The sequence below is a fragment of the Dasypus novemcinctus genome, chromosome 16, assembly GCF_030445035.2.
Source record: "Dasypus novemcinctus isolate mDasNov1 chromosome 16, mDasNov1.1.hap2, whole genome shotgun sequence".
NCBI lineage: Eukaryota > Metazoa > Chordata > Mammalia > Cingulata > Dasypodidae > Dasypus > Dasypus novemcinctus.
The window spans coordinates 15,455,488-15,478,085 of NC_080688.1; the positions used below are offsets into that span (position 1 = coordinate 15,455,488).

Below are 22,598 nucleotides of genomic sequence, written 5' to 3' on the forward strand. Positions count from 1 at the left end.
GTAAGACTTTCCACAAGTCTTTCCTAGATAACTGCACCTTCAATCTTGATTTGCCAGTTCCAAGTTTAGTTAAGTCCTCCAATGGGGCACTTTCATCTGGGAGCCTGACTTCCAGAGGCTTGGAATTTTCAAAATCAGTTTCTGTTTTCTTTGTGCACAACAATTCAGTTCTCAGTTTATTTCACTCATCTAGCATTTTGCTGTAAACTGCAACCAGAAGCCAAGCCGCATTCTCTGGGGTTACTTTGGAAATTTCTTCAGCTAAATGCCCAGGCTCACCATTTTCAAATTCTTCCTTCCATAAAACACCAGGAGTTAATTTTGCTAAGTTCTCTGCAACTTTAAAACATGGATTTCCTTTCTTCCAGTTTCCAATAATAGTTTCATCATTCACTTCTAAGGCATCATAAAAAGTCTCTTTAGCATCCAATTTGCTATCAACAGTCTCTTCAAAGCACTGTAGGTCTTTTCTTCCAAGCATCTCACAATTCCTCCAAAAAATACCCCTTACCCATTTATAAAACCATTCTAGCATTTCTGTAATTGGAAAAGCACTTCCCCACTCCTGCAAGCACTAAACCTCTTAAATATATGTCCAAGAGATTTAAATCTTCAGTCTGTTCATATGCCAGTTCAGCCCTGAATCTCAACAGAGTTCCAACACCTACTCTCCAGTTCGCTGGACTTGCCCAAGACAACTAACAAAAGGATGATGACAATGTACATCCTAAAAATATAGAGTATAACTGCAAGCAAGACAGTTTCATCCATCTGCCCCATGTGATCTAAGCCCCTGTAGCAGTTTAATATTTTTAATGAATTCCAAAAAGAAATATTGGATTATGCTTGTAATCTGATCTACCTGGGCATGATTGAGTTATATTAGGGCATTGAGTCCTCACTTAGTGGGTGGGGACTCACAGATAAAAGGCATGGCAAAGAACAGGGTTGATGGGTTTCTGATGTTGGAGTTTGATGCTGAAGTCTTAAACTGGAGCCCCGGGGAAAGAGACTGAGCTGTTTGCCTGATAGTCTACAGCTGACCTTGTGGAAGTAACAGAGGCGCTGAGCCCAGAGGAACCCAGGAAGCCTGAACCCTCGCAGACGTCAGCAGCCATCTTGCTCCAACACGTGGAAATAGACTTTGGTGAGGGAAGTAACTTATGCTTTATGGCCTGGTATCTGTAAGCTCCTACCCAAATAAATACCCTTTATAAAAACCGACCAATTTCTGGTATTTTGCATCAGCACCCCTTTGGCCGACTAATACAGCCTCCTCTCAATCAGGAACAGAGTGAGCATCACATTTTCAAAATCCTCAAGATTGAGTAATGAATAAACATAAGGGAGAAATTCAACTATGAACTACAGATGGCTTATTATTATTCTAGCAGTGGAAGAACTTGTAACATTGATATAAAGGCACTGGCTACTAGAAGTTCTGAGGGGAGGGAGAGGGAAGAATAGGTGTAACATGAGCACTTTTGAGGCTTTGGAATCATTCTGCATGATATTGCAATGACAGATATGGGCCATTATACATTTTTGTCAAAACATATAAAATTATGCAGTACCAAGTGTAAACCGTAATGTAAACTGTAGACCATGATAGCAGCAATGTTTCAAAATGTGCTTATCAATTGTAACAAATGTTCCACACTGATGAAAGATGTTGTTAATGTTAATGTTAATGTGAGAGGGAGGAGGTGGCATAAATGGGAGTCCCCTATATTTCCTTTTTTTTTTTTTTACCAAAATTTTATTGGTACATATTAATAAAGCATAAAATTCATCCATTGTGTACTATCAGTGGTGCTTGGTATAATCAAATAGTTATGCCTTCATCAAATCAATCATTATTAGAGCATTCTTATTGTCTCAAAAATAATAATACTAAACAAAAAACAAAGAAGAAAATTCTTCACCTCTCAATCTCTGTTCCCCTTTATAGTTTATGTAATGTAAAACTTCTCTAAAAATAAAAAAATAGAAAATTTTTAAAATTTATTTAGAATTTTTTATTTTTTATATCAATGTTACAAGTTATTCAGTTAACACAAGATAATAACTACAATAACAATAAATCTGCCTTAGTTAGTGGTTACACTATCCCCTTATTTTTTGCCATTCCTGATTTGGGATGATGCCCACTCTGACTGCTTTATGCTGACAAATGACCTTGATATTGTGTGGGTGTGTGTCTGTGGTAGGGGAATGGAATTGTTCTGCTTGCAGTTGAAGATACACCTTACTTTGGGGATGGGTCTGGTCCATCATCATCATTTTGTTAGTTGTTGAGCCCTCATAATGTTTTTTAATGCATAGAGAAAATGAGCAGTATTACAAAGGACACATTCTATTGAAATTCTTTTAGCTAAGTATTTTTAAAGAAAATCTGTCAACTATATACGAGCTTATTTTTTAACACATCAAAAATAAGATATAGTAGGTCTAATAATTAACTTATTTTTGAATTACTGATAAGCATAAATGATATTTTGAAATACCTGTAACAACTGTGATGTGATAGGAAAATATCCGTGATTTTTATTGTTGTGTGTAGGCCCTTCTAGTACTATTGTGGTGGGCTGTGTCCTTTGTTAATGGAAGGAAGTGCTCCATTTCAGCTAGAGATTAAGCCCTGAATTCTTTCTACTGGGATCCCAGGTTGAAAACCCCTGAGGGCAAGAGAAAACTGGTAACTGAGAAGAGAGGAATAGCTGAAGAGCGGGAAGGCGTGAGAGGGAGGTTGTGCCCAGGAAAGCGTAAGCCACTAGATGTCCTTTCTCAATTTATTTTTACCCTTACACATTCCATTGTTCATTCTGTTGCCATCCCTTAAAATCCTCCACGGTAATATGGCCTTATTTAAATCTCAGTGGAGATGTGCTCTGCCTCCGTGCTTTCCAACACATTTCTCTTATGCCCTTGAATACTACCTCCAAAACAACGTTCAGATCCCATGTCCACCCACATCTCCTCAGTTTTTTTGTTTTCTAGTCTAAAATCACTGCCTTTGGGTTGTCAAGACTTAGCATTGAAATACTGAGTATTGTAGTCTTGCTTCAACCCCAAGCGGCACATTCATCTCCATAGGTCTATTAGCTAGTCTTGGGGTTCCCGGCAGGGAGGACTGAGCATCAGGCATCGATGTCCTGGGCATTGTGCTAGGTGCTGTCGCTGCTCAGGGAAAGAGTTGGCATAATCAAGGGTAGTTCTTCCCAACCTTTGTCTTTATTCACCTTATTCTCACCTTATTTTACCGCTGTTAGCTAGCTACCTCCTTTTGCCTTTCTCCAACTTTCTGGATAAATGGAGCCATGGGAGGGACACTGGGGGGGGGGACCATGTTTACACACAGCTATAGCAAGCCTCCAGGATTTTGAGGGGCTTTGTGATCAAGTTCTGTCCATTTAGTAGAGTGTCTTTCGGTAGAGTTTTGACCTAATGAGCACAGTGTAATGGAAAACCTTTGCTGATTGTTGTCCTCACTTCCCAGGGAAGCAACCTTGTGATCTTTGGTTCTTGGTGGGCCCAGGATCACACCTGACAGTTCTTATACTAATGACTACAGGAAGAGGCCAAGCACCTGCGGTCTTAGGGTCTCTACCACCAGAAAGACCAATCATGTGATTCACGTAGGGACTGTGCAGATTGAGTTCAACATTGATTCTGTCAACCATGCATACATAATGAGATCCCGTATAAACTCAGGGCACTTGAAGCTCTGGTGAGCGTCCATGATAGAGAACATATATGGCTGCTGTGCCAGGAGGGTGATGCATTCTGACACCACGTGGAGAGGTCATGGAAGCTAGCATTTCAGACGCTCCCAGACCTGGCCCTTTGTGTCTCTACCTCTGGCTTATTTGTATCCTTTTAATATAAATCTATATTTATAAGTAGAGAGCTTTCAGTGAGTCATTCTAGCAAATGATCAAACCCAAGGGGGTGGTGAAAACTCCCAAATGTGTAGGCACTTGGTCAGAAGTGTGGGAGGCCTGGCTCCAAACTTGCAATTTGTACCTGAAGGGCAGTCTCATAGAGGATTGCCCTTAACCCAAGGAATCTGGTTAAGTCCTGGTAGTTGGTCGGAAATGAATTTGGTTGAGTTCCTGCAGTCTTTGCATTTACTAACTGGTTCCTGATACCAGCACAGTTGGTGCCAGTGTTAGGAGGTGTATGGTTCGATTGGGTTTTGATAACCCAGTGTGTCAGCCTTGGCATGAGTTTCTAGAACCTAAATATGGGCTCAAGGGGTGTCCTGGTTGATATGAAGCCCAATATCTTAATCCACGTAGTGACTTCCCTGTTCAGGGCTCCAAGTGGTGGTTTAGTCACAAGTGGTTTGGGTGATACTTGAGAGTGAACTGAACACTGGCTTGCTGGTAAGGAATGATGAGGGGAGGATTCCCCGACTGCGATCACACTTCCCAGTTCTCATTGGTGGAAGGGGTTCCGATCTCACCAGGGGAAGGGGCGGCCTGGGAGGGCAAGAGCTACCAGATCCTGGTAGTTGCATGTGAGTAGACTGGTTCATCTTGGAAGGACCCAAATATGGCTGGGTGGGTGAACTGCTCAGACCAGGAGGAATGCAACAAGATCAGTTAGGAGAAAGCTCTTCAGAGTGTTGGTAAATCAAATTCTTCTGTATCAGAAGACTTATGCTGGAAAACTGGAAGAACCATCAGATCTATTTTGGACCCAGTTGTGAAACTTTCTAAGTATAGAGGGAAATGAAAGGAGTTGAAACTATGATGTGAGAAAAAGGGAAAATGACAAATGGAAGGAGAGAAAAAGGAGCAAAAATGTGTAATGAGAGGGCCAGAAAAGGGGGGTAGATAGAAGTAAAACAGGAGAGAGGATGAAATGGAGAGAATAAAACAGAATGAGAGAGAACAGAAATGAGAAAAAAATAAAAACAGGAAGAGAAAAAAGCAGTGAGGAATTCCAGGTGGAGACCTAGCTCGCCAGGACATTAGGTTGTAGCAGGAGAAAGTAAACTGCGGTGGGGGTAGGGGTGTCACAGTTCAGCTCAGCTCAGGTCCCTCTTTGTCCAGCAAACCTGGATTCGGTGACCCTCCTGTGTTTTGTCAGCACACTCTACTTGCCCTTTTGGCTTTACCTGTCACTTCAACTGAACACACAGGGATGTAAGCGTGCAAAGGTCTGTTGCATAGGAGTGAGACGACTTGGAGAAAAACACAACTCGGAAGGGAATGTGTGGATGCCCTTAGAGTAACCCATCGTTCTCAGGGCTCTCCTCATCAAACCCCCTTCTCCCCGCCCGCCCAAGAACACCAACCACAAAGGACACAAGGACCCGGGTTCCACTGTGACCAAATCAGATTTCCCTTTGTCTTTCCATCTTTCAGCAGGGAGTCAGGCAGCAGGAGTGGTCTAGGGGCCTAGATTCTAACCCCCACGCCTTCTGCGCCCAGTATCTCCGTGCCGGTTTCCAAATGTATTTTTTCCACCCCTGGGCAGCTGCTCCAGAATACACCTCCATTTCTTCAGCCCTGAACGCCCAAGGCCCAGGCGCACGGATCTCGGATCTCCGCTACGGTGGTAACGAAGCTCCATCTGTGGGTCCACGATCTTCCGCGGGCGCTCCGCAGCGCAGCCGGGCTCGGCGTGTCCCCCAGCCCCGCCAGCCCCTCCAACCTGGCGAGCGCCGGACTCTGGGGCGGGGCGCAGCAGCGCGGCGCGTGGACACGGGGCCCAGCTTCGCAGGCAGGCGCAGCCGGATGGCGCCACGGGGACGCGCGGACCTCGCGTGCAGGCGCTGGCCGCCCGGGCCGGCGCTCCCCCGCCCGAGCCATGCCACCTTGCGGGCGATCTGGCCGCTGTGCGCCACCGAATGCAGGACGGCCACTGCGCCACGCGACAGCGGCCCACGCCCTTCGGGCAGCTGCTCCTTCAGCACCTGGCGCACCACCTCGCGCTCCACGACCCGCGGGGGACGCGCGCCCCGGGACAGCGAGCTCCTCTGCTGCAGCGACATCCCCGACCGCGAGTCTACCGGCAGCCGGCCTCTTTCTCTTTCACGTCCCCTGTCCCTCCCTTCCCGGCCCCAACCCAAAGCCCCGAGCGCAGCCGCAGGCGAGGGTCGCCGAGCCTCTCTTATATAAGCCGTCTGGGCCCGCCCATATGTCGTCACGGAGGATGAGGGCGGCTCCCCGGCTTTGGCCATGGCTAAATTTAATTTTGCTGTACCCTCTCCTCTCTAGGACGAATAGAACCTTTCACTCCCCTTGCCCAAGGAGGGTTGCTATCTAGAGTCCAGGAAAAATAAATGCTCTGGGAATTCATATAATGCCAGCCTCCTTATGCCTTGTTTTGTGAATTCATGATGGGGAGATTGAGGAATTCCACAAGTGAAAAAAAAATTGGTAGCTTTAGTAGGCTTTAAATGCCATCTAACTCCACAGTGATAAAGCTACAAAACCACATTTAATCCAAGCCTTTGTTATGGATTGCTAAAATGGAACTCTTTAGGTCTCAGAATGGACTGAGGTCACTAAAGGCAAAGAACAAATATTTACCAAGAACCTCGGCATGCCAAAGGCAGAAGGTACCACTCTTCTGCAGGACTTACAAAAGAGGACTGGGGGCCATTTTTGAGAGCCTTAGCCATACTTTCCTCAAGGATGTAGAAATTAAAGAGAACCAAGAGAAAAAGAATTTTCTTTGGAGAGGGTTGTTGGAAGGCTGGATGTTTATATTCCCCTTGGAAGGACTTTAGAATTTTATTAGATTGAACAAGATCAAATAGAGAACCAAGGGTGTTCTTGGGTCTCAAGTGAGTAAAGGACTTTTTGTTATTTAAGAGTAATTAGGTATTATGATTTCATCAAGGGACAGAGGAAGCAGGAGTCTACAGATATCTATTAATGAATTCTGAGGGGAAAGAATATTTTCATTTGTACCCTATGGGTTCTTTTGATGTGTCCCACCTTCATTAATGCATAAAGTACTAGGAACAAGGTGGGTGTTCTCCTTTTCTACCTTCTGTTAGACAAGTATATTGACTCATTGGTACCACAAATCAAGAGAAACAGGGATAAGGACATACTAGGCTCGTCATAAAGATGGTTTAAGATTGGACACAAGGTCATTTGGGATGTTTAGGCTTCAGAGGAGAGCTTGGGGCTAGCGAACAATGATCACAGGTCAGTAGTAAATGCACAAGCCCACAAGTCCCTAAGTGATTTCAGAAAACAGTGAGTGCAATGGAGAAGAAAGAAGAGGACACAATGAGGTAGAGAATGACTGGAGAAGTAGCCATGTGTCAACTTGGCTAGGTTATCCTGTTCAGCTGTTTGTTCAAGCAAGCATTGGCCCCATTGTTTTGTGTATTTACGTCCTCATTGATTGCATCTGTGGATGGTTACATCTACAGTCAACAAAGGAGATTGTTTGCCTTCAGAAATGAGAAAAATCTCATTCAGTCATTTGAAGGCATTAAAGGGAGATTTTCAGAAAGAAGAAGGTCTATCTCTAGTTCAGCCATCCAACTTCTCCTTGGGAATTCATCAAAACCTTCATTCGAATTCCCAACTTGCATCCTGCCCTATGGAATTTGGACTTGATAATCCCCATGGTCATGTGAGTCAATTCTTATAATAAATCTGAAAACATTTACATTATATTTATGCTATATATGCATTGTATAACATATAGATATACATATATGTTGTACATATATATACCTAGGTCTATCTATCTATATATGTATCATCCATTCTCTTTCCCCAGAGAACGCTAATACAATGGGTGACGTTGGAGCTGGGATTTACTTTATGAGAAGGAAGCAAACATATGAAGAGCTGGAGAACAATGACTCCAGACAGAAGAAATTCCCTGTAGCATGCCGGGTGTATTGAAAAATAGAGAAAAGCTGGAGTGGCTGAAATAGAGTAGACAACGTGAGGAAATGTGGAAGAGGAGGCCGAGAAGCAGTCCCGGTCCTGCTCACATAGGGCCTTTAGGCCATGTTAGGGGTTTTGATGGCACTGGAGGCCACTGAAAGGTTTTAAGGAGAAACTTTTCTCTTTGTGACCACTCCCCCTGCTTTGTGAAGATAAGAGTAGAAGTAGGAGACAGGACAATTAGGAGGCTGTTGCCACAGACTGGGTGAGAAATGAAATGGTGGGGTGGAGGTTGAAAAATGCCCCCCCCAAAATATCCATGTCCTAATCTCTGGCACCTGGGATTATTTCCTTATATGCCAAGGACTTGGCAGATGTGATTACATTAAGGATATGGAGATGGGAAGATTACCTAGGTGGGCCCTAAACAAATTCACGTGTCCTTATAGGAGAAAGATGGATGCAGATTTGATACAGACAGAAGAGAAGGTTCTGTAAGCACAGAGGCAGAGATTGCAGTGCTGCATCCACAAGTCAGAAAATGCTGGCCACCATGGGAGCTAGAGTTGTCGAGCAACAGATTTTCCTCTGAGGACCCATAGGGAGAGTGGCCTGGCCAGTATCTTGATTTTGACCCAGTGATACTGGACTTCTGGCCTCCAAGAACTGTGAAAGGATAAATTTCTGTTGTTTTAAGCCACAAAGTTTGCGGTGATTTGTTACAGCAGTCACAGGAAACTAATAGAGGTGACTTAGAACAGGGTTTTAGCATTGGAGAGGATCAATTCAAGATATATTTTGACTTGCTAGGCTTGTGGTCTAGCACAGGACTTGGTCTTGCTAGGACGTGCTAGAGTGTGGGTGTCTCAGAAAAAGAATCAAGGTAGTTTTGTTTTATTATGTTTTCTTGTGGTAGCATGTGATTTGCCATTTTGATCTTTTTTTTTTTTTTTAGATAGTGGGGTCGGGGATCGAACCCAGGACCTCCTATGGGGAAGCAGGTGCTCAACTGCTGAGCCACATCCAGTTCCCCTGAGTGGGTTTGTGTTTTTTTAAAAAATTTGTTCGTTTGCTTTCAGGAGGCCCAGGTAACCTAACCCGGACCTCCCATGTGGGAAGCAGGCGCTCAACAGCTGAGCCACACCCACTCCCATTTGAACGTATTTAAGCGTGACATGCAGAGACATGAACTGCTTTTTCAGTATGCTGTTCCACTAGGTGGCTTATTCTGTAGCACGTGCGCGCTTGCCAATGACAAGCGGGCGGGGGAAACTGGGGGAGTCACAAATGAGAACCACCGCAGATGACGTCCTCGGCCAGCGACAAGACCGCCGGCGCCTTCCCGTCCCATCCCACGCCTCTGCGCCTTTAAGCCTTCGCGCCTCACGCGCAGGCGCGCCGCGGAAGCTCGCGAACTACAACTCCCGCCGGGCTTAGTGAGGCGTGTGGGCCGCTCTCGCCGGGGAACTACAGCTCCCGGCAGGCACCGCGCGGGCAACCAGCGCGCAAGCGCACTCCGCCGCCGCCGCTCTCCCCTACCCGGCCCGCGGCCCCAGCTCTGGGCTGGAGTCGCCTACGCAGATGGGGACGGTTTCCTCTTAAAAGAGAAACGACGGCCGAGCGCACGAGGTGGGCCCCCTTCCTCCCGTCGTTCTCGCGGCGCGCGCGGAGGCCGTCGGAGGCGCAGGCGCAGTAGGGGTGGGGAGGGGTGCAGGTAAGGTGCGGGCTGCGCTCGCTGCCTGGCCGGGGTCTCCAGGCGCCTTGGGCGTGCCAAGGGGGCAGGTCCGGGGGCTGGGGTACATCCCCGGACGCCCACGCCCAGACCCCGCCCCAGCCGGGACCCTCCCCTGCCCCGGCCTCAGCGCCTTCTCGCCACTCCAGCCTCTGCTCTCCCGGGCGAACCCAGGCCTACGGCCCTGACCCTACTTGGCGCCTCGGACCGCACGCGCACACGCTGGAAGCGAAGCGGGCTGCTGGGCCCCCGCCACAGCTGGTGCTGCTGAGACCCCCCTGGCCCAACCCCACTCCCTGATGAGGAACTCGAGGCTCGGAGAGGCGGGGGTGGGGAGGTGGACTCCAGGGGGCAGGACCTGGTGCTGAGACCCTTCGGCCCAGCCCCACTTCCATGGTGAGCACGAGGTGGGGCGCCAGGTGGCGCGTCTCCTCCACCTCCAGGACCAGGGCGCAGGTGGCAGCTCGCGCTGCTGAGACCCTCTGGTCCAGCCCCATTTCCCTGGTGAGGACAGGGTCGGGGTGGGGCGCCAGGTAGCACGTCTCCTACACCTCCAGGACCCGGGCGCGCATGGCTGCTTCCCCGGCGGACGCGTCCCGCAGGCGGCGGGAGAAGCGGCGACAGCTGGACGCCCGGCGCAGCAAGTGCCGCATCCGCCTGGGCGGCCACATGGAGCAATGGTGCCTCCTCAAGGAGCGGCTGGGCTTCTCCCTGCACTCACAGCTCGCCAAGTTCCTGCTGGACCGGTTAGGGCCTGGGGTGGGAGGAAAGGGGATCTGAGGGAGGGCGACTTGGCAGCAGGCCCCAGACCCTCTCTCGGGAGTATATCCTTGTCCAGCTGTGCCTTCTTCAGGGCAATCTCCTGTTTTATTCTGGGGAGGGGGGTGTGGTGGATTCCAGCCTCCTGCTCCCCTCCTGGTGTCCAGAGTGCTTAGGAAGCTCTTAGGACTGGATGCAAGCATCCAGGGCTGGGGGCCTTGAGCAGCCCAGCCCGCCCTGACTAGCTTCTCTCCACCTGGCAGGTACAACTCCCCAGGCTGTGTGCTCTGTGCAGGTTAGTAGGGAATGGTGGGGGTGGGGGGAGGCAGCGGTGCTGGGCAGGGGGTAGGGAAGGGGCTCAGTGGCCAGGACTGGAAGACCGGCATGATCCAGAAACGCCCTTCCTTAGGGGGAGTCAGGAGAGCACTTGGGAAGGTGGGGAGGCCATGGGAAGCAAGCATGGCTCAGCGCTCCTGGGGATGCTGAGTTCTCAAGAATGACAGGCCTGGTTGCTCCGGCCAGCCGGCGGCTGGAGGGACAGGCATGTAGGGCGCACTATCCCTGCTCCTCCTCCTGACTGCTCTCCTGAACCTGCAGGCACCGAGCCTTCACCCCCCAAGGGCCTGCAGTACCTTGTGCTCCTGTCCCATGCTCACAGCCGGGAGTGCAGCCTGGTGCCCGGGCTGCGGGGGCCTGGGGGCCGAGACGGGGGGCTTGTGTGGGAGTGCTCGGCGGGCCACACCTTCTCCTGGGGACCTTCCTTGGACCCTGCACCTCCAGAGGCGCCTAGGCCGGCCGCCTGTCGACGTTCTGCCCGGAGAAGCTGGTGCTCAGGAGCCAGGAGTGGGCCTGAGACTGCAGGTAGGCTCTTGAGGAGCTGGTGGAGAAGGGAGGAAAAGGATTTCCCATTTTCTGTGACTCTGAATCCCCTCTGTACAAGTGGTCCTTTTTCAATGAAAAAAAAGAGACGTTGTTAGTAATGAAGAGCCAAATGCAGACTAGGATGCATGGTAACGCTACCATTTGTGGAAAGGGAAATAAGGGGAAACGTCAAATTGGATGTACTTGGAAAGCTATGTAAGAAAGCAGTTTATCTGTGAGGATCTAGGTGGCAGGGAACAGTGTTGGAGAGAAAATTTCATTGCACCTTTTCTCCCCCATGGGAGTTTATTGAGCAGTTTTACCGTCATGACGCAGATGAAGAGGAGCTCCCCAGAGGGTGGGAAAGGGGCTGCGATGGAGAGCAGACGCCTCCAGGAGGGAGTGTTCTCATTGGTGGTAGGTAGGGGCTTTGCAGAGAGCAAGCAGATGGACATGGATTCCTGGGCTATGCCCATCCATGCTAGGTTGTTTCTACTGGACTCAAACTGGTTTATTACCGGGTGCTGCTTATCTGCAGTTCAGTGTGATGCTTCCTGTCACTTCACTCTTGGAAAGCAATTGACCTGCCCTGCAGGTGCTCTTCAAACAGCGCACCTCTCAGTACCTGGTTTTTTGAACCGTCTCTTAAACTCCCCCTGCACCCCTGTAACCTGGGCCCCCACCTTCTCCTTCCTAACACAACAGGCCACAGAGCTCTGTCCTCATTCCTTGAGCCCAGAGCATCTTTCCCTCTGATCCCTGCCCCTGCACACAGGTTTGGAACCTGAGCATGGTGAGAGGACTCAGGGAACCTCTTTACTCAGGTGAGGTTTGTGGGCAGAGGTAGACCTAGTGGACGATGGGCAGTGGATGCTGGGCGTGGGGGCGAGACCTGAGCCTGGCGTTCCCTGGCCTGCAGTGGGGTGGATCCTCCACCCGAGCCCTCCCTGCTCCCAGGAGAGGAAGGGGGGAAGGAAGAGGAAGAGGAAGATGAGGATGAAGAGGAGTTGCTGAGCGATGCGAGCCCGTGGACCTACAGCTCCTCCCCAGATGAGCAAGTGGGGGCTGAAGGGGGATGCCGAGCAGAGGGGGGCACCACTGCCTGGGGCCCAGGGCCTTGCAGACTCGAGGGAGGGCCTCAGTGGTGGTGGGTGGCTGGGCACAGGTGGGCATTGGGGGAGGCTTCAAAGCTGAGCTGGAAAGGGTGGAGCTGGGCTCTACAGCAGAGAGCCTGGAGTTGTGGGGTTACCCCTAGGCCTGGGCTCAGGGAGAGCAGGGCTGGTGGGAAGGCCCAGGAAATAATGCCTTCTTCCTTCCCGTTCTCCCTCCAGCAGCGAGCCGGATGCCCCCAGACCACCTCCGTCCCCACTTGCCCACTCCCTGGAGGAGGCCCCCTCATCTGCCCTTGCCCCTCCAGCTGGGCCATCCTCTTCAGCTCCCCCATTGGGTCCTGGAGCTCCTCTGCCCGAGGAGGAAACCGGCATCCAGCCAGGTGTCCAGCCCGAGCTCAGTGGGCCGCTGCCTGCCGTCCCAGAGCCCCAGGCCAGGTAACCTGCCTGCTGGGACTGAGAGGGCGGGGGTCCCGGGAGGTCCACCCTCCTCGAGGCCCTCCCTTCTCTCTGCTGCCCTAGCCCTGGGAGTCAGGTCTCGTCTGCCCTGGCCCCGGCCTGGGACGAGGATGCTGTGCAGATCGGCCCCAAGAGAATTAGGTAGGTCTGGGGGCGGAGGCGGGCCCTGGGGAGAGGGCTAGCGGGTGGGACCCCACTGCTGCTCCCACTGTCCTCCTCAGGAAAGCTGCCAAAAGAGAGCTGCTACCCTGCGACTTCCCCGGCTGCGGAAAGATCTTCTCCAACCGGCAGTATTTGAATGTGAGGGGCCCAGGCCGGGTCGGGGGGCTGCTGGCGGTGGGCAGGGGACAGGACACTGTGTGGGGATCTGGAGCCAGGAGAAGAGGGCTGGGCACATTTGACACTCTCCAAGAGTTAGCAATCAGATAGGCGGCTATTGCACTAAACCAAGGATGAAGCAGAAACACCAGCCTCACCTACACATGGAGCCACAGAGATCCACAGAGACGAGTGACATTGACCAGGCTCCTAGAGAGCCACGGACTGTTCTAGACCCTCACCACATACCCGGGCACACAGTGGGCACTGCTGTTCACGTTTTATAGGAGAGGAAAGCAGCTTGCCCGTGGTGCTCAGCTCGTGGGTTGTCACATGGGGTCCCGAGCCCTGGGGCCTGGCTCCAAACCACGTGCAGGCTCCTTGACCACGGTGGCTCAGATGGATAGCTTTAGAGTGGTTATGCGAGTACATGGTCTTGTCTGACCCCAACTAGGGTGAGAAGCGGCAGGCACCGGGTAGAGGAGGTCCAGAGGCTGTGGGGAGGCCTGGGTGGACAACAGGGGGAGAGAACACTGGAGAGAAGACAGCAGAGAGACAACCTGGAGCAAAGGATGGGGACAGTGGGGGAGCCCAAGGGGCAGCAGAGCCCTGGACAGGGGAGGGCCGACAGCTCTTGTGCCTGATAAGGAGATTTAACCGGGGTTACTGGGAAGAGGAGAGCCCGTGCACTCCAGCAAGCCGGCACGGGATATCCGATCAGGTGGAGGAGAAATCCTTCCCACCATGGGGAGTTCAGGTTGAAGCACCCACGGCCCTCGAACGTATGTTCCCCAAAGCAAACTTGGGGGAACACAATGTCGCAGTGCATCCATGGTGAGCCCTCAGTAAACAGTGGGCTGTCAGTGACATGTTAGCAGATAGCACATCCACAGGCAGGTGGACCGGGAGCCTCACCCGGGCAGTGCTTTGTGCAGGGAGCTGGGATTGCAGTTGGCAGAGAGGGGAGTGGTGGAAGTCGAGAGCAGGATAGGGTGAAGGCTAGTTCAGTGGCCAAAAAGGGGGTACTGGGATGCTTGTGGGGGTGAGAAGAGGGCCAAGATGACCTGAGCTTCTGGCCGGGATGGAAAACGTGAGGTGTTGGAATTGTAGGGCCAGGCACGGGGGCCAGGAGCCTGCCCGGCTGGTCATCCTGAGGGGGGAGGCCATCCTATGCTGTCTTGTCTACTCTGTCTCTAGCACCACAAGAAGTACCAGCACATCCACCAGAAGTCCTTCTGCTGCCCAGAGCCTGCCTGTGGGAAGTCCTTCAACTTCAAGAAGCACCTGAAGGAGCACGCGAAGCTGCACAGTGGTGAGGGATGCCTGTGCGCTCGTTCATCATCTCTCCCTGCACTCGGACCACCTGTCCGGCTGGGACTCTGCTTTAGGGGCTGTTAACACGTCAGATAGCAAGTGGAGAGCCCCTGACCTTCGTGAGGTTTCAGTTCTAGTGGCAAAGAGCTCCAGAGAAGCGTGAGAACAGGGCAAGAGGGTAGCACATGAGAGAAGAGGTGCTGTTTGAGGATGGGCAGGCCTTTGCACAATGGCTTGAGCATGCTAAGGAGTGGGGACTGCATGATGAGGGTGGGGTCTGTGCTGCTCCTGAGGAGCAAGGAGATCAGGAGGGTGAGCAGGGTAAGGTGATGTCAGCTGGTGACGGAACCTTAGGACCACGCTGGAGTGGATGAACTGGGATCTGGAGGAGGGTCTTGAGCAGTCTTTAAAAGAACCGCTGTGGCTGCTGGGGTGAGGGCAGACTGTGGAGGACAGGCTGCTGTGTGGAGGACAGGCTGTGTGGACTGGCTGTATGAAGGACACGCTGTGGGGGTGAGGGCAGAGCAGAGGCCCAGCTGTGGCCCAGCTGTGGATACACCCACAGGAGTGCCTGGATTCTGGCCGCCCTCAGTGGCCAGCTGACTTGAGCGTGAGGGCAGCACCAGGAGCAGCTTGTTGGAAGGTGCGGGTGGGCTGTGGGTGTGAGGGGAGAGGGACTGGGCTGCTCGGGGCTGCAGCCTGAGCATGGGCAGAGTGTGAATTACTGAGAAGGAGCAGAAGCGGGCTCGGGGAGAACTCGATTGTGGACATGCTTATTAGGGACTCTGCGCAGATGGCGGAGGGTGTGCCTCTGGAGCTCAGGGAGACGTTGGGCACGCTGAATGTGTGCATCCTGCACGTGTGCATGCTGTATGGCGCTGGCACTGGACGGCCTCCCACAGGGACAGAGGGGCGATTGTGGGGGAGCCGGGTGGAAGGACCAGATAGTAGGTGGAGAAGTGCCCTGTGAGGTGAGCACAGGATGAAGGCAGTGACTGAGCGTGGCAGCTGGTCTTGGGGAGTGGGTGTGGACAGGACGGCTGTCGACTGGGGGACCCCAAGCCCACCTGGAGTGTGTTTCAAACAGGCTGGAGTTGAGAAAGTGGAGGCGATGAGTGTGGACAGCTTCCTGGGGTTGTGCTGTGAAGATGAGCAGAGAGGTGGGGTCTCAGCTGGAGGGGTGTGGGCTGGGGCACAGAGATGGGGACCACCCCTAAAGAGGAAAGGCTTGTGGTACAGGGTGAGTGGGGCCCAGGATTGTGGCTGCAGGGAATGGTTTGAGAATCATGTGCATGGCGTGGTGGACTTGGTGGGGAGGATGTGGGATTCTCCAGGTTTTTCCTTAGGCACTTAAGACACCAGGTCATCAGCTGTGTGAGGACAGTGGGGTCTGTGGAGATAGGAACAATGTGAAATGGTCTTTTGGACTCTAGAGGATGGGAAGGTGAATTGACCAGGGCAGTGGAGAATGGGCGGGGAGGGAGCTTGAGATTTGGGGTTGTGGTATAGGGCTGAGGGGTGTGCTGCTGCTCGCCAGCCCTGGCACGGGCTTGTGTTGACCCTGAGCTCACCAGGCAGAGGGTGTGAGTGAAGGAGGGGCTGGGGGATGGGCTGGACACGCACATAAAGTGGGTGGGGAAGGTGGGCGGTGGTGGAGGAGCTGGAGGCCTGGCAGCCCGGGGTCCTGGGATCCAGCTGGGTTGAGGTGGGAGGCCCTGGCTGCACGGCCCATGGTCCTGGAGCGGGGGCCAGGTGTGCGGCAGGGTCAGTGAAGAGGTCAGAGGACTGAGAGGGCAGAAGTCTGGAAAAGCAGACCAAGAGCAGGGATATCCTGGATGAGGTGGGAGGGCCAGGTCCCGAGTGACATGGAGAGGCGGCTGTGAGGACGGTGGGGGCAGGGCTGCGGGGTCTGCAGGGCAAGCAAGCCCTGGAGGTCACAGACACGGGGCAGCAACCAATTAAGAGGCTGCTGGAGGCACAGGGACAGGTGACAGGCAGGTGCTGTGGAGCTGCAGGGAGCAGGGCTGCAGGGAGCGCAGCAGAGGGGACGGGTGACACAGAAAGAGTGGGATTTCCACGGGGGAGGCTAGGGAATGGTGGGCAACGGGAAAGCTGCAGGCCTGAGTGGGAAGACTTTCAGGTGCCCTGGAGTGGCCTGGGAGCACACCCGCTCATGGTGCACACTGCTGCCTGGGCCCCCGTGCCTTCTGCTCCCATCCCCCACCCCCGGTGCCTCCTTCCCACACCCCGTGCCTTCTGCTCCCCCTCAAAGACCAGCTCCTCAGCCTTTGCCTGGATAGACCCAGGTTAGGGACCCATTGCGTGGGGTGGGGGGGGGGGGTGCTGTCACAGGCTCGTGTTAGCACAAGGCCAGTGCAGTCAGGGCACAGGCCTCAGGTGGGATTGGCTGCTAGGGGACCCCACGTGTGTGCCCACAGACACCCGCGACTACATCTGCGAGTTCTGCGCTCGGTCTTTCCGTACCAGCAGCAACCTCATCATCCACCGGCGCATCCACACGGGCGAGAAACCCCTGCAGTGAGTGCGGGGCAGGTCTCGGGCGGGGGTGGGGAGGGGGCTGACTGAGGGGTAGGCAGCACAGTGGGCCCTGCTCTGCCCCTGGCTCCAGGTGTGAGATCTGCGGGTTCACCTGCCGCCAGAAGGCCTCCCTCAACTGGCACCGGCGCAAGCACGCGGAGACGGCGGCTGCCCTGCGCTTTCCCTGCGAGTTCTGCGGCAAGCGCTTCGAGAAGCCGGACAGCGTCACGGCCCACCGCAGCAAGAGCCATCCTGCACTGCTCACTGCTCTGGGCCCCAGAGTCCCCGGCCCCGAGGCCCCAGGCGCTGCCCCATCTCCTCAGGCTCTTCCCCCGGGCCTCAGGGAGCCAGACCTTGGGCAGGGAAAATAGTGAGGCCTGGAGGGCAACCAGGTTGTGGTCCCGGGAACCAGGCATGGAGGGGTGGGCAGGCAGGACTGGGATCCAGGGGAGCGGGCTCCTTCAGCCTTCCTGAGGGATGGAATAAACATTATTTTACGTGTGCGTGTGTGCGGAGCCCGAGTAGCCCAGCTGCTTTGGGGACTCTGGCACTGCAGCCCCTTCCTGAGGCGGGGCAGGCTGACAACCTGGCCAGCTTTGGGTCTCTCCAGAGCAGGAATATGTCTCGTCTGTAGTCACCATTAACAGAAGCCACATGTGGACCGTCAAAGAGTCCTGCCACCCAGCGCAGAGACGAGGGGTCCTATGTGGAAGGAGATGACGAGAGGACTGTTGAACTAAGCTAAGAAGAGCCTGTGGAGCTGTGCAAGGGCCTGGCTCTCAGGTCACTCTCCCTTCAACCCGAGGTTTGACGAGTCAGGAACCAAAACAACTCTTTATTTCTCCAGCCCTAAGCGAAGGTGCTGGCCAAGGCCGTGGGGGATCCCCTCTGGCCTGTTCCCTGTGAACAGAAACCCCAGCTCCAAGCTCGAGCTGGAGAGAACCTGCTGATACTCCTCTGGGGAGCTCTCTCTTGAGAGGCACCTCCATCCAATTCATCAGGTAAGGCCCGGGACAAGTGGGCAGGCCAAGCTGAGCCCAGCCCCTGCTCACAGCTGGGCCATCTCAGATCTGCAGACTCCAGCACCAAAGGGAGCCCTCCTCTCTTTCTCTTCCACCTCCAAACAAGAGCAGAGATAAGTGGAACCTAAAGGACACGGGACTGGTGGGATGTGACTGAAGAGAATGCCAAAGAAACCAGGGAAGGAGGAAGTGGAGATGGAGGCTGGGATAAGGAGTTTGGAAAAACAACCGGAGATGGGAAATTCCCAGCTAGCACAGCAGCGCTGGGACACACCAAAACTGGGTCTGATGGGTGGATGGGGACTAGAGGGAGAGAAGCAGGGGGATGGAAGGGTGAGAGGCGAGGTGAAGTACTCTTAGGGGTGCAGCGAGGCTGGTGGAGAATAAACAACAAAAACAAATAGTCACAGCAGGAGGGAAGCAACGGACCACCTAGTGGGTGGTGAGCACTTGCTGGCCCCAGTGGAGCTAGCAAGTCTCCCCCCGCTGGGACCTGTGCCGCTCCCGCTCTTCCTGTCCAGCCTCTCCTGCTAAGGCGAGGGCAGTGCCCTCAGGGCCGAGGCTCCCGGGGGCCTGGGTGGCCGCGGCGGCACGGGCCCGCGCGTGGGCCCGCTGGTGCTGCGACAGGGAGCGGCTGTGGCTGAAGCATTTGCCGCACTCGGTGCACTCGGCGGGCCGCTCGCCCAGGTGCGTCTTGCGATGCAGCGCCAGCTTGGAGCCGACGCCAAAGGCCTTCCCGCACTCGGGGCACTTGTGCGGCTTGTGGCCGGCGTGGTTGCGCCGGTGCACGTTGAGGTTGGACACGCAGGTGAAGCGCTTGCCGCATTGCTCGCAGCAGTAAGGTTTCTCGCCCGTGTGCGTGCGCCGGTGCTTGGTGAGGTCAGAGCGGTCACTGAAGCGGCGGCCACACTCGGGGCACGGGAAGGGCCTCTCGCCGGTGTGGATGCGCTGGTGCACCACCAGATCGGAGCGCTGCCCAAAGCCCTTGCCACACGTGGCGCATGCGTGCGGTCGCTCGCCCTGGTGGCTGCGCCGGTGGCGCAGCAGAGTGGAACTCTCGCTGAAGCAGCGTCCGCAGTCACCGCACGCGTAAGGTTTCTCGCCCGTGTGCGTGCGCTGGTGGCGCACCAGCGTGGCACTCTCTAAGAAACCCTTGCCGCACTCAGGGCACTTGAAGGGCTTTTCGTCCGAGTGCGTCTGCAGGTGCCGTGCCAGTGTCGAGCTCTTGCCAAAGGCCTTGCCACACATGCCGCACTGGTGCGGGACTGCGGCGCTGGGCTGCTTCGGAGGCGCAGAGCTGCCGGGGCTCGCCGCTGCGTGGGCAGGCGCGTGGCTGCCCTGCCCCGCACCGCTGCGGAAGGTGCGCGGGCACTCGGCACCGCGGGCCCCGGGCGGGTGTGCCCGGGCTAGGTGGAAGCGCAGGGCGCTGTGGCGGAAGGCGCGGGCGCACAGCGAGCAGCGACGGGGGCTCTCGGGCGGGTGCTGGCGGCGCCGGTGCAGCAGCAGAGCCGGCAGGTGTGGAAAGCAGCGGCCGCAAGCGCGGCAGGGGCAAGCGCGTCCGCGCCTGTGCGCGCCCAGGTGTAGGTCGAGGCTGCTGCTATGGCGAAAGCTCTGGCCGCACTCGCTGCAGATGTAGAGGGTCTCGCCGGTGTGCGTGCGCCGGTGCACGCGGAGGTCAGCGGCCCCCGCACAGCGCTCGCCGCACTCGAGACAGCGGAAGCTGCGGTCGCCACCGTGGGCACGCTCATGCCGCCGCAGCACCGAGCTGTAGCGGAAGCTCTTGCCGCACTCACTGCATGCATACGGCCTCCCTGCCGCCCCAGGCGCCGCGAGCATGGCAAGGCCCGGGGCCTGGGCACCTGCGGGCTCAGGGAGTGCAGGCGCAGAGGGAAGAAGAGGAGGCCTGAAACCCTGAGCTCCTGCCGATGGCAGGTGCTGCCGCTGCTTCAGAGGCCTGCTGCAGCAGGCTTCCTGCGCTGCGCACCCTGTGGGGAGAAGGTCGCCGTGAGCTAGCTGGAAGGGGCGCTGGGGCTCCCCGTTCTCCCACAGAGTCCGCAGGAGTGGAGGTCCACCTGGAGGCGCGGGAGGGGCAAAGTACAGGGACAGGAACTGTCCATCTATTCTGGCCTTAAGCCACAGATGAACTCAACGAGGTGTAGGGCCACGCCAGTACCTTCCTGCCATACCAGATGGGGGGCAAGGGGCGGGCACAAGCTGGTCCTGCTGCACATCCAGAGCCCAAGGCTCGGACCGAGGCTACTGGAAGGGATGGGGACTGGCCACGCAAAGGATGGTGTCTGAGAAACCCCAGTGCACTGCTCCTTGGATTTGGAGGGGACCCCGTGAACAGTCACTCCATGCCAGCTCACAGTCCTGAACTTTCCTGGCACAGCCTTGAGAGAGCAACTCACAACCTGGGGACCTGGGAAGGCTACGTGATAATTCAGAGAGTAGCATCAAAAGTGGACGTCATTATCCAAGAATTGCTTTTCACGCTTTTAGGGGAGGTTGCGGAAAAGAGAGGATCCCTGTGAAGGATCAAATTCCAATTGTTTGAGGAGCATTCTGCAGACATTTCTCAATGCCCCAGCTGCAGAGCCCTGAGAACTGGGGGTAGGAGAGACCTAGTGAGGCTCATCTCCAGGCACGTGGCTTCAGGTAGCTGTCTGCAAGTGCCAGCTGCACAGAATGCCTGTGTCCTCCTCACCCTGGCTGGCCTCACCACTGATGGTCACCCCAAGGTGTTGCAGATGGCCCCCAGTCCCGTGCAGTGGGGCACTGGCAGTAGGTGTAGCCACTGGTTCCGTAGGGCCCTGTCTCAGCCACCACATCAGAGAGGAAGCAAATCAAGGTGGTCAGGAATCAGTTTTCTCACTGGCAGGTGGAAATTCATCATAAATACCCAGGTCCCATGGATAGGATCCTCTTATTTTGGATACAAATAGGTTCAACTGAAAAATAAAAAAGAAGCCTTGGAAATCACAGACCTGCAGTGGGGGGGTCTGGCACTTCTGTCTCCCCTCGCGCTGGGAAGGCATGGCCAGCGTGGGAGAGCCTCCTCGCAGGCCTGTGGGTTTGCTGTGCCCTGTAAGGTGAAGAAAGGGGAAATGTGGGCTCACTGAGCCGAGTGCGAGGCAGGGAGAGGAAGTAGAGCCGCTTTTGGGAGAAGGGTTTTGTTTCTTTTTAATGGATATTTTCAAATATAAAAGAAACCTAGTGAGGACAGTATCATGAATCACACCTTGAAACATCTATGTTTTGCCATTCTTATTTCATCTGATGGTCCCCACCTTTATTTTTATTTTTTAGTTTTTTAGGAGGTACCAGGGGTTGAACCCAGGACCTCATACATGAGAAGCAGGTGTTCAACACTGAGCAACACCTACTCCCACATTTCCTTTTTTATTTCCTGGAATACTTTATTTTCTTTATTTTTTTGGCTTCGGGTATTTAAACGTCCCAAACATCTTATTCAAAGAGGATGGATTTTGAGTGAAATTGGAGAGCGCAGACCTGAGCAGAATTTCGATGGAGTCCCTCAACTCCTCCAGAGAGGGCTGTTACCCTGGACACTTGCTCATGTACTTGAATGTGGGGTCATCGTATTCCTGTATAGCAATGTGTGTTAAAGGGAAGGTCCGTCCTAATGCGAGTGAGACTCCGTAGTTGTAGCGCCCCCACCCCGCGATGCTGCTAGTGAACACGGCCCCTCTGGGGCTGCTCCTGGAAGCCTGCCCTCTCCCAGCCACGGGCTCCAGGGCGCATGCAAACAACATCCCCACACCAAGGGCACGTGAGCACGGGTACCATGTCCGTCCATAACAGGTGTGCAATAACAGATCCTGGTCTAGGGTGCAGGTTGTCTGGGTGCTTGAGTGCTAGGGCACGCCCCTTCAAGGCTTACCCCATGCTGAGGCTCACCCAGGAAGCAGAGGGTTCTGTGTCCAGGAGGAAATCTGGAAGAGAAGAATACTTTATCAGAAAACCTCTAGATTGTCCTAGCTACCACCCTCCTCTTGTAGAGTTCTGAGGTGGTTATATCATCACATTTCCAAAGTTTGTTTACTTTGGAAAGAAATAAGGATAAAGCAGGCCAAAAGAGATAAAGGGGTAATTATGTGTGATTTGGTGAAAAGCCCTTACTGTTGAATAAGGTATTTTAGCATCTTTAAAACATTTAATGTTTATAAATATGATAGATAGCTAACTAAAAATCAGGTACTAAGAAGGTAGATAAGCTAATGGAAAAAATGAGCATTCATAATACATTAAAAGTGAAGTTCTAAGTTCCATATATCAGTTTGTCTTTTCTTATTAGGTATTGCAGGTAAAACAAACCATAGAACTAGATCACAATTTATCGATCAGGATTAGCGCATTAACCAACAATCTTATGGTGAGAGCAGTGTTAGTGCTTCTCCTCTGGTTGTCTCTTTTAGTCACAATCAAGACTTTTCTTCCCTGGTTATCTGTTCTGCTATGCCGGTATGTCTGGGGTGGGAGGAGGGATCCTACAGGTCAGGATTCATGAGAGATAAGTGGCAGTCTACAATCAATCTTTTTTCCCTTTTAAAATTTTATTTTTAATTTAGCTTTTATTGTGGTAAAATATATG

The 22,598-nt window shown here is 53.8% G+C and overlaps 2 protein-coding genes across 4 annotated transcripts; one reads left to right on the top strand and one right to left on the bottom strand.

The window, feature by feature from the left end:
• Positions 1-9,349: 9,349 nt before the first annotated feature.
• On the top strand, positions 9,350-22,277 carry ZNF692 (zinc finger protein 692). 3 transcript variants are annotated; one of them, XM_058277256.2, is made up of 13 exons: positions 9,350-9,500; positions 9,753-9,999; positions 10,161-10,349; positions 10,626-10,657; positions 10,960-11,223; positions 11,999-12,047; positions 12,143-12,277; positions 12,555-12,770; positions 12,855-12,932; positions 13,013-13,091; positions 14,307-14,421; positions 16,862-16,961; positions 17,053-22,277. In XM_058277256.2, exons 3-13 carry the CDS (start codon positions 10,174-10,176, stop codon positions 17,330-17,332), a joined length of 1,524 nt encoding a protein of 507 aa, XP_058133239.1. In that variant the 5' UTR covers positions 9,350-9,500; positions 9,753-9,999; positions 10,161-10,173; the 3' UTR covers positions 17,333-22,277. The 3 variants fall into 3 exon arrangements, with proteins under 3 accessions (XP_058133239.1, XP_058133237.1, XP_058133240.1); XM_058277254.2 differs by lacking the exon at positions 9,753-9,999 and having other exon boundaries at positions 9,369-9,500; XM_058277257.2 differs by lacking the exon at positions 9,753-9,999 and having other exon boundaries at positions 9,369-9,500; positions 11,143-11,223.
• Positions 17,777-19,819, bottom strand: ZNF672 (zinc finger protein 672). The gene has a single exon (XM_058277258.2). It carries the CDS (start codon positions 19,817-19,819, stop codon positions 18,452-18,454), a length of 1,368 nt encoding a protein of 455 aa, XP_058133241.1. The 3' UTR covers positions 17,777-18,451.
• Positions 22,278-22,598: the final 321 nt, after the last annotated feature.

Excerpts from the sequence above, each read along its gene's own strand:
- ZNF692 (XM_058277256.2), top strand. The coding sequence starts at position 10,174 with ATGGCTGCTTCCCCGGCGGACGCGTCCCGCAGGCGGCGGGAGAAGCGG. Across the intron at positions 12,771-12,854 it reads GTCCCAGAGCCCCAGGCCAG|CCCTGGGAGTCAGGTCTCGT; the intron begins GTAACCTGCCTG and ends CTGCTGCCCTAG. Across the intron at positions 14,422-16,861 it reads GCACGCGAAGCTGCACAGTG|ACACCCGCGACTACATCTGC; the intron begins GTGAGGGATGCC and ends GTGTGCCCACAG.
- ZNF672 (XM_058277258.2), bottom strand. The coding sequence starts at position 19,819 with ATGCTCGCGGCGCCTGGGGCGGCAGGGAGGCCGTATGCATGCAGTGAG.